At 37.4% G+C, this 15,149-nt stretch overlaps 1 protein-coding gene across 8 annotated transcripts in view; it reads left to right on the forward strand.

Moving 5' to 3' along the window:
• GPHN (gephyrin) overlaps positions 1-15,149 on the forward strand; it is a 315,443-nt gene that overhangs the window by 83,339 nt on the left and 216,955 nt on the right. For all 8 annotated transcript variants that reach the window (XM_049825450.1, XM_049825453.1, XM_049825452.1 and 5 more), the window contains exon 2: positions 10,854-10,932. In XM_049825450.1, the coding sequence (XP_049681407.1) occupies positions 10,854-10,932 (79 nt within the window). The remainder of the gene's footprint in view (positions 1-10,853; positions 10,933-15,149) is intronic.

Here is a 15,149-nt window from a genome sequence, read left to right on the forward strand (position 1 = left end):
TACCAGAACAGCTTATGAGAACAGGGAGCTGCTCACCCTCCAGCACGCCCTCCCTCTCCTGTTGCTGATGTCTGAGCTGACGGGCTTTTCACCTGGGTTCCTTGCTGTGCAGGGTTTGTCTTTAAGCAGAACTTGCCCCACCACAATGTTTGAGACATTAACTCTTTCAGTCTCTCACACCAGGCTGGACAGACCAGGGAGTCGTGTTGAATTCGGAATTCCCTGAATTCGGTGAAATGACACCGAACGATCGGTTAAACATTTTATTCATGACAAAAGCAAACTGAATTTGGGAGGCATAACAGCAGGTGGCGGGGTTTCTCACAACAGGAACTGGCATGGAACTGCCTCAGTGAACCATCTAACCCATGGTAACCATACACATCAATTCAGGGAAGAAGGAGATCCCTCCTGTTGAGTCACGAGGTTCAGAGCGGACCCCCTTGCTTTCTAGACTCCTCCTCAGAGAGAAGCCTAGGGGCGGCTGGATCCACTCCTAGTCCCAGACTTGGTCAATGGTTTATGTCTAAAGGGATGAGGTGTAGGGATTGTGGAAAAGTAAGGAGAAAGAGGCAACAAGACAGAAGGAGAAAAAGGGAGAGAGAAAGATTTCACCAGTCCTGGGTCCAGTGATGGTCCAGTCAGCTGAGGGGTCCAGTTCTGGTGGGCTTGCATCCCTGGGGCTTCAGTTTGTGCCCTTTTATCATCCTTGCCCCTCCTTCAGGCGGGCACTCGAACTTACTAGGCCAACTGAAGTGTCACGAGTGGTTTGTGAGCCTTTGGGACTTGGAGGTCGTTTCAGGAGTAACTTCCCCTTCCCTGCAGACCTGACTATCCTTTGATCTTTGTATCAGAACAGGGAACTATGCACTCTCCTGATGGGTGCTCAGTGGCTGCTTTTCCCCTTGGCTCCTTGCTGGGCAGGGTTCATTGTTAGGCAGAGAGTTGTTATGCAGAGTTCCTCTTTAAGCAGAACTTGCCCCACCACAATGTTTGAGACATTAACTCCTTCAGTCTCTGACACCCCGCCACCCAGTGGGATGGGGGAGAGAAAGGGGGGGGGGGGGGGGAAGTAAAACTTGTGGGTTGAGATAAGAACAGTTTAATAGAACAGAAAGGAAGACATTAATAATGATAATAACAATAATAAAAAGACAGTAATAATAAAAGGATTGGAATATACAAAGCAAGTGATGCACAATCCAGTTACTCGCCAACCAATACCCAGTTAGTTCTCAAGCAGTGATCTGCCGCACAGAGCAACTCCCGCCAGTTTACATACTGGGCATGACGTCACATGGTATGGAATACCCCTTTGGCCAGTTTGGGTCAGCTGTCCTGGCTGTGTCCCCTCTCAACTTATTGTGCCCCTCCAGCCTTCTTGCTGGCTGGGCATGAGAAGCTGAAAAATCCTTGACTTATTCTAAACACTACTGAGCAACAACTGAAAGCATCAGTGTGTTATCAATATTCTTCTCATATTGAACTGAAAACATAACACTATACCAACTACCAAAAGAAAATTAACCGTATCCCAGCTGAAACCAGGACACTAACTTTGTAAAGGAGGGAATGTCTTTTTCTTCAAGTCCTTGTCTATAGTGGAGTTGTCAGCACTACATGTTTATGTCCTGGTTTATGTGCTAACTGGCATTATTTTTCTATGATTGCACCTTCAGGCTTTGAAATCTTACAGCTGTGTATGATTTAACACTTCATTCAGGCTGGAGTTGCGCTTGGTTGTCATTGGGATTTCTGCAGTATTACTAGCTCGTTAACACATTTAGTATTGTCAGCTCTGCTTCCTCCTCATTTCTGTTAATCTCGGTTTGTGTCACTCCCCTGGTCTGGTACTGTGGATGAGCTTTATTTGCTTTCACCTGAACTCAGAAGATGAACCCAAAATACTTAGTAAGATATCTGGTTTTGTGGTCTGATCCTGGATCTCCTCCAGCTCCATGCGTTGTCTTTGTGTTACCCTTGCCTCTTCCTGTAATCTAAAATTCATACTGTCCTTCCTTGGAAGTCCCATAGTGCATGGTTGTAGGTCTGGATTCAGCGAAGGCATCTTCTCAAACCATAGATACAATGACTAGGGGAATTCAAGTTTGGAGTTGTCGCCTTCTGCTATGATACAGTTTTAGGTATTTCAGGTGCTGGACAATGATGTGGGTAACACCAGATGAAGTAGGTGTGGGTTGTTTTTTTTCTTGCAATTTTTTTACTATGTGTTTTTCAGGTGGCTTCTTTTAACAAAGTTTGCAGACTATGTTGAACTGTGCAGAAAATACAAGTTCCTTGAGGATGACAAGTTACCTGATTTCTGGTGTCTGGGACTGTATGAGACATGAGCAGAGGGAAGACAGGACTCTGAGGCCCTGGGGCCTGTGGGTTGGTCCTGGAGGATTATCTAAGTACCAGCAGGTCTGTTTGCATTTAGCTGTACAGCAATACAAAGAGGAGTGTTACTGCGTGCCATAATGTGAAGTGTGGTTTCTTAAATCCTGTCATTAATTGATCATGCAAACCTGGGCTCACAGATCCATAAGAAGACATTTGTGTTTTGGGGGCAGAGGAAGTAGAGAGGTGACTGGAGTGGTTTGTATGAGAAATGCAGTGTTTATAGATTGAATGTGTCATTAGGAAAACATAGTATAGTTTTTTTCATGATGCTTGTGTTTCTTAATCAAGCTGGCAGATGTGAAATGTGTTAGCATCTAGCATAGGCATAGTTTGTCATATTTAAAAGTGCATCTAGCTGAGATTGATTGTAGACTTTGTATAGATTGCAACCAAGAATCTGTGTAAACTGTTAAACTGGGCCTACATAAGATGCTGTGAATTGTTGCAGATGTTGTTAGCTAAGAAACTAAACATATTTTTTTCCTGAACTAAATAAAATACAAGAAAACTAAAATTAGGGATAAGAATATTATTTTTTTTAGAGTAATGAAAAACATTCTCAGACATCTCCTAAAGAAATAAGCAAAGCTGAAAATCAAAACCTCTTTGTAAAGACTGCCCTTTAAAGGAATGTTTCTCGGCATCTGCTGTAAGTACAGCTGTTCTAACCTGTGACAGAACTAATAATTTCAGAGAATTCTAAAAGGAGGTATTACTCTTCAAAAGTACTTAGCTTTTTTGTTGTTGTTGTTGTTTTAAGTCTTCTCTTCCCTTCTCTTATATATGCTTATCTTCTTCGATCCTTTTCCTTCCCATCCTAGAATTTTTTATCGTTTTACAGTGAAAGGAGGTGCAACAAAAACTTCTTATTGAAAATACTTGTTGGGGAAAAAAATCCAAACCACAAACTTTATTTCTAATGAAAAGTAACAAGACTCCAAAGGAAACAATTCCATCATGCTTTTAGTATTCGTAGCTTCAAGGAATTAAATTCTTTTATCAGGTACAAACAATTAGAAGTGTTGATAATGCTACATCTCCAAAGATTTGAATGTCTTTAATGACTTCATGTTTTTTTGCTGAAGTTGACCTGATCACTGCAGTGATCACACTTACAGTGTGACTGAGTTGAAACTCAAGCTTGTTAGAATATTACATTAAAACCCAGTACAGAATTTGTAGCCTAAGGCCACACGAATACTGTAAAATTTAAATGATAAATCATTTGAAAGAGGCATAACCCACTAGACTAATGGATACACAGAAAAAGTGGCTTATTTAATTGCTGTTAGAAAATGTGAGAAACCTTGGGGGGGGTTTAGAAGTTCATAGCCTTCAGAGAAGCTCTAACATAAATTTTACAGCATTGGCAACTGTGGCACAGAAGGCCTCCTGTGTTCAAGAACAATTCCTGTGTCATTTAATCTATTCCTAAATCTGTCGAGAACCAGTCTGTGCACTTTCCTTGCCCTCACTGTTCTTAGAGAAAGATTATTTGTCAGGTTTCACCCCTCTAGCTCTTGGAAAATTTGCTATTTCTTACGATTTTTCTCACAGTTCTTTTTCTTGTGCAACACTATTTGTTATCTCTGCTCCCTCTGAATTTTGTTTTGCTAGTGTATTTATATAAACACACCAGCAGCAACCATCTAATGCTTTTCTTTTGCTAAGCTAATCAAGAAAGCTCTTTTTAATCTTTGAGAGGTCTTACTTTTCTTTATCATTGCAGTAGCCCTCCTTTGCATCTGGCTTACAGGTGGCATTACTCCTTCCATTCAAATGTCAAACTTGTATTCTGGTTTCTGATCACACCATTTTCCAATAGGTCACCTGAACCTTTCTCTCCTCCTTTTTTATAGTAGTACTTTTTTGTCAGTCTTTGAGGATACCATGATGGTGCTTCGTAGCACTTCATTTGAAAGGAGAGGGAGAGAAGACTTGCTCTGCTCTGAGATCCAGTGAAGGACAGTTTGAAGAGCTTGCTATTGGATGTTCATAAAGGTGGATGTTAAATTTTGTTGTCTTGAAAAAACATACTTAGAACTTCTCTATATTTTGGTATATGACAAAAACTGTGTGAAAAACAAAGCAGATGACAGAAACATTTATCAGGTGTGAGAGGCAGATGTATACAGGGAGTCAAACTAATCACTGCAGTCTTGTCTTTGTGGTTGATAGGTTGTCTGCTGTATCAAACTTTACCTGGTCAGAGAAAATAGGGACAAATACATTGTACTGGTGGTTACTGATGTGGCAGAGAAAGCACAAGAATGCTCTTGCTGGGTGGGTAAGATAGAGGCTACTTACTGGATTTTGGTGAATTGAAATAACCAGAATAACATATATGTGTCCTTGCTCTTTTCTGCCCAGAACTTGTATTTGGGGCTGAATTATAATACATGAATTGAAACTATAGCTAGTCTTGATACTGTGACTAGCTCTGAATGCCCAATGAAAATAAATTTTATTAAGTAAGTTGAAGTTACTGGTTTGCCTTTTTATTTCAAATAGGTTAATCTCAACAGTGTGCTTTCTTTGATCTGCAGGCTTCATCAATAGCTTGCAGAAGCAGCCATTGTCTTCCTTTGTTTTTCTATCAGATTTTCACATTACTTCTTAAAATAAAAATTTCCACCAGTGGATACATTCTGTAACTTGTTCCAAACTATTGCACCTCGGTCTTTGTATTTCTGATTACAAAGTTTTCAAAGATAAAAGGGAAAAAGAGCTCAAACAGTGATGTGATCAGGACCTTCTCAGCTACTTTCACCTGTCTGGAACTTTTGCTGTTCATGATAGGTTCTTTGACAGTAGAAATCAAGTGGTTATGTAAATGGAAAGGATACGACACTGACTTAAAAAGGCCCTGCTTATTTTTTGAATGCAATTCTTTGTTCTCATGGGATAAAAAAATCACTTGCATCTGGACTTGTATGAAAATTATTAACCATCTCTGATACTGCATATCCTGTACAACTTAATTTCAGCAGCACAATGTTTTGAACTTGTTAGTCTTATTTTTCAATAATTTAAAGAGTTTTATACTTTAAAAAGAAAAACTACAATCCCTATAAAAGAGAGAGTATTTTCTTCATGTGGCTATTTCAGCTCGTTTAATGCTCCATTTAAATAAAATGTTTTGTTTCCTTTTTTTGCATAGCACTCAGGTCAGAATATGTGAACCTGTGGAGGGGATGGTATGTTTTCTGTTGCCTGACCCTGCTCACACCTAAGCAAATCTTTGAGTGCTGTTTATTTGTGTGCTGTAAATACCACTGTACTTTAACTCAATTTTTAAAATTGTTTCCACTGTGACATGTTTGCCCAGATACTGCACAATCTATTACTAACTATGTTAAGGTGCTGCATCTACTTTTGTTGTTACATAGTTGTGGGTTAAAACTGAGAGTGTTGCCGTTTTATGATTTCATTCTCTTATGTCCATTTTTAGCAGAATGAAGTTTAAAATAGGAAGGAAACTTGAAATTTGATGTGCATCAATGCTTGCAATTTTGAAAATGGTTTTTAGATTGCCTGCCTTGGAAAAACAAGGCTTACATGTTTAAAAGATGGACAATGTCATCCTTCAGTCTTTTTATTGGTCTTCCAGGTCTCCGCTTTTAAACTGTTTAAAAAAGTGTTAACAGGATAATAGAAAACTTAACTGCAATGTAACAAAAAGAGAATTTTTAAGGGTACAGTTATCTATAAATTAAGTGAAAATTAGCAGCCAGGGAAAGAGGACGCTCAGATTATTACTCCCACTGAGGAGAAGGCAGATTGGTATTGACTGGTGCTTTCACATGCATGGCTTTGTATTAGCTTTAGCTCTCTTCCTTGTGTGGGTATCAAAGGGAATCTGGATTTATTATGGTGATGGCGAACAGCATTTAGATCACAGGTTTTTAGGAAACCAGCCTGCATTATTTCTGCTACTCACAGACAACATATTTTTCTAGCAGTTATAAGCATTTGCAATTTGCATGCAGACTAGTAGTTCTTTTCATTCTGGAAATACATCGAGAGATTTGTGTGCAGATATGCAAATAGTGTAAGTGCTCTTATAATTAATTTGCTGTCTTCTGTAATAGATCTTGTGAAGGTGCTACAAAATTTCTGTAATATGCCATCTGTCTTATGTATGTTTTCTGGTTGACACACAGTCACTTGAAAAATATGGCAGTGGCAGATAAAAGAGGCAGGATATTTATCTCTGATGTTACTGTTTACGGGACCCGCAAAATGCCTTAAAACCATTTTAATAGTAAGAGAATCAATCTTTACATTCTGGTACTATCCCATTCCTTTGCCTTCTTTAAAGTATGCCTATAGGACAGAAATTCTATGTCTACAGGAGAACAGTCTTTTAAAGAGAGATGTTTTGAGGTCTGAGAAAAAATTTGATTACCTTCTTATATCCTAAAACCTAAGTTTCCTTAGCAGTGTTTGTTAGGTCTTTAAGTCAACAATATGTACAATTACAATAGGTAAAAGTGGCTGCTTGCAGTGTGTATAAGGTTGGGCCTATAAAACCAAAATACTTGAATCCTGCTACATTTGCATGCAGTGCATGGAACAGAACCACCTGAATCTGAAATGAGACTTCTGAATAATGCTTTACCGCAAGCAAAACCAGACTAGAATACAATGCTGTGCCAGACCAGTACTTTCCAGAACATACCAAGTATATTAAATATTTTTTGTATTTATCAGCTGCTGAATGAAGCTGGTATAAAAAACTAAACATATAAATGATCCTATAAAAAGAGAAGTAAGGAAGAGAGATCTGCTATGGAATGTCTGCCAAAAATATTACAGACAGATGAAGAAGTCCTAAGAAAAAGATCTGAACTTAGGAGATGTTATCACTAAAAGACAAAAATGTAATAAATTGGTATCTTATATTTCAGTGCATACTGTGCAATGTTGTAGTAGGCCATGTATTTTCGAACCAATAGTGCATCACAGTAATCAGTGACTGTCAGTTTCTGAGTGTAGCATTTTTGTTGTCAAGATGGTTTTTATCAACAGGTAACCACCACTAATCTAAAAGCAATTCTGAATTCTGAGAACCAAGAGGAAAATCTGGCAGGTAATAGTAGTTTTCTGGAATTGCATATTTTGATATTGGGGAGGTAAACATTTTTATTACTTTTCTTTACCAGACTATAGATAGCCCTTCATTTTTTGAGGATAACGATTGCATTTTTTTCTAGAGCATATGATATGAAAATGACCATTAACAGTTGTAGAATTTGAAGTGCCTTGATCTAAAGAGGGCTTGTGTTTACGGGGAATACACTGGGATAATAAGTTAAGTGACAGTTTTAAAGGGCTGTATTGTTTTCAAATTGTAGGACATTAAAAAAGGATAAAGTTCACAACAGATTATATGCTACCTCTACTTGAAGAAGATAATAGTTTACCTTCAGAGTTGAAGAACTTCTAATTTTGGAAATCAGCAGGCTAATAATCCATTTTTCTTCCATGTGGTCTCATTTTAAAGCTTTGTTAAAGAAAGCAAAGTGTTATAAATCGACAGAGCCAATTCTATATAAAATTCATAAATTTATTGAGAATAGCAAGCAAGCAGTGCTGGGCGGCCGGGGAGTCTGTGCTCCACCAACGGCTCGCAACTTTCTGTTATAGTTACATTCCTTTTATACAGTTCATGCACCCCTTTCTTGTAAATCTCCGCCTTGTCTTGCTGCTTCTTTCTTCACTCGTGCAGGTTTGTTAATGGGTAGCTTCCGTCAATCTTCTCAAGGGAGAGTGTCTTTTGATATGGAGAAATGCAGTCCTGGTAGAGTCAATCCCCTTATCTGGTAAATTATAGCCGTTGTCTTTTCCCTCCTTAATCTAGTAAGTTGTAGCTGTTGTCTTTTCTGGTGACCTTTAAGCAACATTTAGGCAAGCCTTGCTTATTTACATAAAGCATTTGTTCAATCACAATGTGTCCCTTCCCCCTTCCCGATTGGTATGTCAGCCTTATTGTCTTCTTTTAATTCAACAGGAATTACACAATGTCAGGGAACAATTTGGTTCCCTGTCGATCACAAAAGGAAAAAAAAAATCACATGGACAGATTTAGAAGTTCACAAATGCCAAGTGGGAAAGCTTCACAACTGTTGTAAACTGGATGTTTGCACATTAGAGTGTGAATGCTGATTTTAACCTTTTCATATGGAATTTTGTATGCTGTGTATTTGACAGGTGAGAACTGAATTCCCCGATTGGCTTGCCATCTCTGTTACTTTCTAGGCACAAGACTAGACAGGGGTCAGAAACAGAACATCAATAATAGAAACCAGGAGCTGAAAATAGGACAAATGTTGGGTGCATTGGAGCTATTGCTAAAACCTCTTCACTTTTGATATATATATAACAGCTCACTTGGAAGTCAAACTGTTTAATGGATTTCTTCTTAGTGTGATGTTTTTCGGACTATGTGTTTCTGTGGTAGGAGTGGGTTCAGTCTATGCCTGTGATATTTGTGCCAATATTTAATTTCTTAAAAAACATTTCTAGTACCTTATAGACTGTCATTTTATGTACAATTCTCCATGGAGCAAATGTGTTTTGGAGAGCTTTTTTTGTTGTGATTTTCCTTGTCTATAAGGAGTATATGTAGGGGGTGTAATACAGATCAGAGGCTCAGCCACTTGGTATATTTGTAGAGGGGAGCAGCTAACAATGCCATATCTCTCCATAAATGACACACTCAACACTGCTTAAAATACTAGCTTTTATAAACTTCTGGGGAGTTAAAAAGATAAAAATGAAAATTTGAAGCAAGACAATAAAATCTTGCATGGGGATTGTGTTCATACAGATGTCCTATGCAAAAGTCTCTCTTGGTTGTGCTTTAAAGACAAGAAGTTAGGCATGGCCTTTATGCATGTAGTACAATTTGTGTCTGTGGTGCAACGTTGTCTTGTGCCTTTTCTTCCCTCAAACCTTAAAGCACCATTGATCATCCTGATCTTTCTGCCATACCATCAAACACAGTTTCACCCTATGTCCTGTTTAAAATAAATAGCTTGCATTTCAGTCAGAGTATACCATTTTTTAAAATACATGCAGTGTTGATTTACGGTTTTCTAAGCCATGAGAAATGTAGTACCTACTCTGATTGATTGCTTCCACCCCATGTTTATTGCAGAATATTTGTTTTGTTTCCTGGGCTAGAGTTTGCAAGGATGTGAGAGAGCGTGGCTGTGCTTGTATGCAGGTCAGTAAAGTGCTAAAGTCTTCCTGTAAGAGGCCTTACTCCAGCCCATTGCACTGCATTACTTCCTCTCGCTGGAAGCTCTCCTATTGCTATGAATGCTAGTAATTTAATTGTCAATTATAGTCAAATGTTAGTTTTCAGAAGTTTGATTTTGGTGCATATTAACTAAACTGTTGGAGTTCTTGGTTGTTAAAACTGGGTTTGAAATTTTTCACATTTATCTGAGGCACCTATGTTTTCTCAATCTGACTAGAACAGGAACCTGAGGTGGCTTGCTTGCCAGTTTGCAGCTTCCCAGTGTTCTGACTCTCCTACAATCAAAGAAAAAAATGGGGAGATGAGGTTGCCATATCACAACCTCTGTGTCCTTCAGAAAGTTTGCTATAGTCAGAAATAACTGTAATTCCATTGAATTGATGCTGATCAGCGTTTGTGCTGCTACATTTTTTCCATCTCTCAAATTGACTGAGGTGTTGTTTAAGAGAAATGAGCCCGCTTGTAGGAATGGGGTACGTGTCCTGAAAGAATTAACCAAGAAAATGGATTTGGAGTTTCAGGTTTAAATCACGTCGTCATCTTCCCCTTGTTGTCGTCTCCCCCCCCCTTTTTTTTTTTAATTTAATGTAGTGAAGAAAATTAAAGCACACTAATACTCTTAAACTTCTGTGAAATTTACTGTATTGTAATTTCAATTATTATAGTAACTAGCTGCTTTACATGCACTTTATAAGTTAATTATAAGCTATTTGAATAAATTTTTGCTCTTAATTGCTTGTTTTGGATATTGTTTATATTAAACATTTTTGCTAACCCATGAACAACTGTGAACTTAAATATATAGCAACTCTTACTGTTTCTGATTAGGTAAAGAATACTGACCGGTGCATGATTAAAAACACTGCGTATGGATATCTGTGTATACCTGTGCACCCAGTGTTTGTGTTTGAGACTTCTTGTAGCCACAGGTGGAGAAGTAGTAAGGACACCAGCTGAAACTGATTGTTTCTGTGTAATCTGTGATACTGAGTTATCTTTAAATTAGGTAAAACCTCACTGAAAATCGGAGTTTATATATGAATGTTCAAATTACACCCAACACCAAAAAGTGTTTCTAGTTAATCAAAAGAACTGCATTTTGTTCTTAAATTTCCACCTTTTTTTTTTCTTTTCTCTGTTTTTGTTTTGTTTTGTTTTAATTTTATTTCTATATTTTTTTTAGTGAGTGACAGTTGCTTCAGGAACCTTGCCGAGGATCGTAGTGGGATAAACCTTAAAGATCTGGTCCAAGACCCTTCTTTGTGAGTATCTGGCTCTTATTGCTAAGCAAAGAAAAGCTTCTTCATGATATCCTTGTGAGTAGTTTTGTAATTATATGAAGAACTAATATGATGAAGTACACTTAGTACTTTAATGGTAATATGCTTACCAAGTTGTTAGTCCTTAATACAGGCAAATATTATTAAAACCACGTTGTTTTTTACGTACTTCTGTTTGTGAACTAATATCCAGTGAGCACATATGGTAAAGGGTACAAGAGTCATCAGAGGTAACAGATTGTGCATGCTGGTATTTCTATGGAGGAGTTGTATGCACATTGTTGCCCTTCTTTGTTTAAGGAGGAACTGCATATAAATTAGGAGATTACTGGTTAATTATGTTATTGCCAGTTATCTTAATGCAGAATCTTTTTTCTTTGTATCTGATTTCATTCAATTGATATTTATTTCTTCCTCTACTACCTGTTTTAATTCAAGTATCTGAGCAGATAATCTAATTTTTACTTCATGGGAAGCCTAGTGGTCTTCATCTCACTGTGGTCTTTTCCTCTAAAATAAAATTCAACCTCATGAGCTCTGAGCCAGACTTGAAATTGTATTAAACCTTTTTGTGTTTTTGTTTGGGTTGTTTTGGTTTTGGTTTTTTGTTGGGTTTTTTTCCTCTTCAGTTAACTTTAGTACTAGCTGAAAATGTTCTCGCTAGTGTACACAAGTGTACCACTTGTTATGAGGGAAGGGAAAGGGGAAAAATTCACATCTTTTTAACATGAATGGTAGTGCATTCCACAGTGGGTCCTAACATGATGGGCCTTACACTGGCAGAGCACATTTTTCAGTATTGGTTGAGAAGCAGTGAAAAATAAGGTATATTTGACATCTTATTTCAGTTACAGGGAATTTATTTTGTCATGTTGATACCTCAAATAACACATGCATATTGTTGTGGTTTAACCCCAGCCAGCAACTAAGCACCATGCTTGCTCACTTACCCTTTCACCCAGTCGGATGGGAGAGAGAATTGGGGAAAAAAAAAGTAAAACTTGTGGGTTAAGATAAGAACAATTTAATAGAACAGAAAGGAAGAAAAAAACAGTGATAATAATAAAATTACAATAATAATAATAATAAATTGGAATATACAAAACAAGTGATGCACAATGCAGTTGCTCACCACTCACTAACAAATACCCAATTAGTTCCCAAGCAGCAATTTCCACCCCCTCCCACTGCCAGCTCCCACCATTTTACATACTGGGCATGACGTCACACGGTATGGAATACCCCTTTGGCCAGTTTGGGTCAGCTGTCCTGGCTGTGTCCCCTCCCAGCTTCTTGTGCCCCTCCAGCCTTCTTGCTGGCTGGGCATGAGAAGCTGAAAAATCCTTGACTTATTCTAAACACTACTGAGCAACAACTGAAAGCATCAGTGTGTTATCAACATTCTTCTCATATTGAGCCAAAAACATTATACCACCAAAGAAAATTAACCGTATCCCAGCTGAAACCAGGACACGTATATACATGCATTCTTGGGAAATTTTGACATTATGAAAATAATATTTGATAATTTATACTTCTGAAACAATAGACATACAGGGGATAAGTATAATTGTTGCTCTAGATTCACAGAATTAATGCAAATTTTTAATAATTACTATCTAAGCGTTGAAGTCAAGGCTATTTCAAAGGTTTAATTTTCAACAAAAAATTGCCTTTTGAGTGTTTGGGGTTTGTTTTTTTTCTTTTTGAGAATGTTATGTGGTTTTTTGAGCTTATGTGCTATACATAGTTTTGGTTTTGCACCTCTGGAGTTTACTTTCAGAAAGGATGAATTCCCTTTCTTGTAGAATGATCATTTTCCTTACTGTTTACCAAGTGATGAAATCTTTTACTTTCCTTCCCTGACCATAACTCACATGAAGAAGATTGTAATAAATTATTGTAATCTGCGAAATAAATGAAATGGATTTCTGTTGCTTGTAGCATAAGAAGCATAAGTGACTACAACGTAGCCGTTTTTATCACTTTGAAAGATTGAATAAGTCTCAAAACATCTGTTAGGTCTCAAGGACTGTTTATGACATGTCTGTTGTATGACAGATTATGCTGCAAGAAAAGTCTGCTTCTTCCTGCCTGACGATAGGAATGTATAGACTGTTTTGTTTTCCAAATTGATATTCTTGCAGTTTTACAGCTGAGTGCCTATTAAGAGTGCTTGCAAAATATGTAATAGTGTGAGTGAATCTCCAAAATGAAGAAACGGTCTAAGGCTATATATTGTTCAGCCTAGCCTTTTGTAGGTGACTCATGGCGTCTGAATTCTTTATTATGCAAAGATAAATGCAAAGGACAGTGTGGAGCAGAAGCATGAGAGTGCCAGCCAAAGAGATGTTTTAACTTTTTTTGAAATAAGAGTAAAGTTTAATTAAAATCTCTAGAGTATTTGGCTAAGATTTTCACCTATAATGATACTTGAAATAGCAAAATAACATTTGATTCATCCTCTTACTGGTTTAATATTTATGGTTTAGGGTTTCTTTGGTGCTCATTCGCTCTGACCGTAGACAAACTGCCTTTCTTCTTTGTAATCTAATATCAGATAACAACATCAGATTTACATAAAAAATTCTGATGCTTTCTCTACAAATGGCTCTGTCACTTTAAAGGTTTGCAGTGCATTTGTAACATATGACACTAATAAAAGAATTTAACAAGGAGAGTTAGGTTCATTAGCATATAAATAGATAATAAGTGTATACTTTTAACAGGAGTTCACATTACTAGTAGATGATGGGTTTGCAGCAGAGGCAGAAATACAGTATAATACACTAAGAGGATAGTATAAAAAAAAAATAAGTGGTTTTAGAGTAGGATGGTTTGATACATCATGTAAAATGCATTTTGAATGGTGTCCATTTCTTGTGAGACTTCATACAGTTTTCTAAGCTATTTTGGCAACTCCTTGTTGTTTGCCAGTCTTGGCTCCAAGACAACTCTCTTTTGTTATTGCAGAAGGCTTTTTCTGGAGGGCTGAAAGTGTGTCTTTACATTGAAATGAAACTCTATAAAGATATCATTCTAGGGTTTTTTGATTAGTGTCTGATTTATATCAAGTGTGCCTAATTGTCAGGGTAGTCTTTTTTTCCCCCAACTGATTTCCTAGCTAGAGCAGTCTGAACTCTGTAAACTTGATCTTCCTTCAGTTGTCTCATCATTAGTAATAACAGCTCTGCTGCTCAAATCAGGAGTTTGTTCATCTCTTTCCATTTGTATATGTTTTACTCTGTCAATGAAAATAGAAGTGCTGCTTAAGAAAAAAAACCAAGCATATCAAATAAACATAGAGTAGTTGCTGACTGGCTGTGGGAGAAGGAAGCATGCAACAACTTTACAATTAAATCTCATTTTGTAGTTAATTACAGAAAAGTTGAATTTGAGCAAAAAGTTGATTAGAGTTTCAATTGAAAAGGTGGCTTGAGAATTAACTGCTATTCTTCATTCGTTGCCACTGATCATAGAATGGTTTGGGTTGGAAGAAACCTTTAAAGGTCTTCTAGTCCAACCCTCCTGCAATGAGCAGGGACATCGACTAGATCAGGTTGCTCAAAGCCCCATGATGTCTCTACTGTATACAGTGCCCAGTTTTGGAAACAAAACTTAAAGATGGAGAGGTGTGTAGGAGAACAGCAAGAGGAGAAGGTGGTTAGAAAGTGCAGTGTATGACAGGTGTTACTTAATTTAGAAAACAACGGTGGAAGAGAGGAAGTATGAATTGCCTACAGTATATAAAAGATTATTAAAGGGATTGTTCTTTTTGTCTGATGAGAAAGAATTACTTCCATTTATAGCAGATGAGATTGTTTGGAGAGTTGAGAAAAAATCTAAATGTCAGTGAGATAAACTGGAATCTGTTTCTACGAATGCCAGAGAGAGCTGTGCAGATTACAGTCTACGTATATTTGATCCTGTCTAAGTGTAGAGAGCTGGAAGGGCAAACCATTTTTTTCCCCCTTTTTTTTCTCTCTTCTTTTCTTTTCTTCTGTGAAAAAGGTATGCATTCTGGCACTTTGGCATCACCGTAGTTAATATGACCGAAAACTAGATGGAACTTAGTTCAATTCTTACATAAGTAACTTAACATGATTATGAATATTCAAAGCCTATGATTTGGTTTAGATGATGCACCCACTCCAGGCCTGCCTACCATTCCCATAACACATAACAGATATATAAAATTT

Source organism: Accipiter gentilis, chromosome 22 (genome assembly GCF_929443795.1).
Source record: "Accipiter gentilis chromosome 22, bAccGen1.1, whole genome shotgun sequence".
Lineage (NCBI taxonomy): Eukaryota > Metazoa > Chordata > Aves > Accipitriformes > Accipitridae > Astur > Astur gentilis.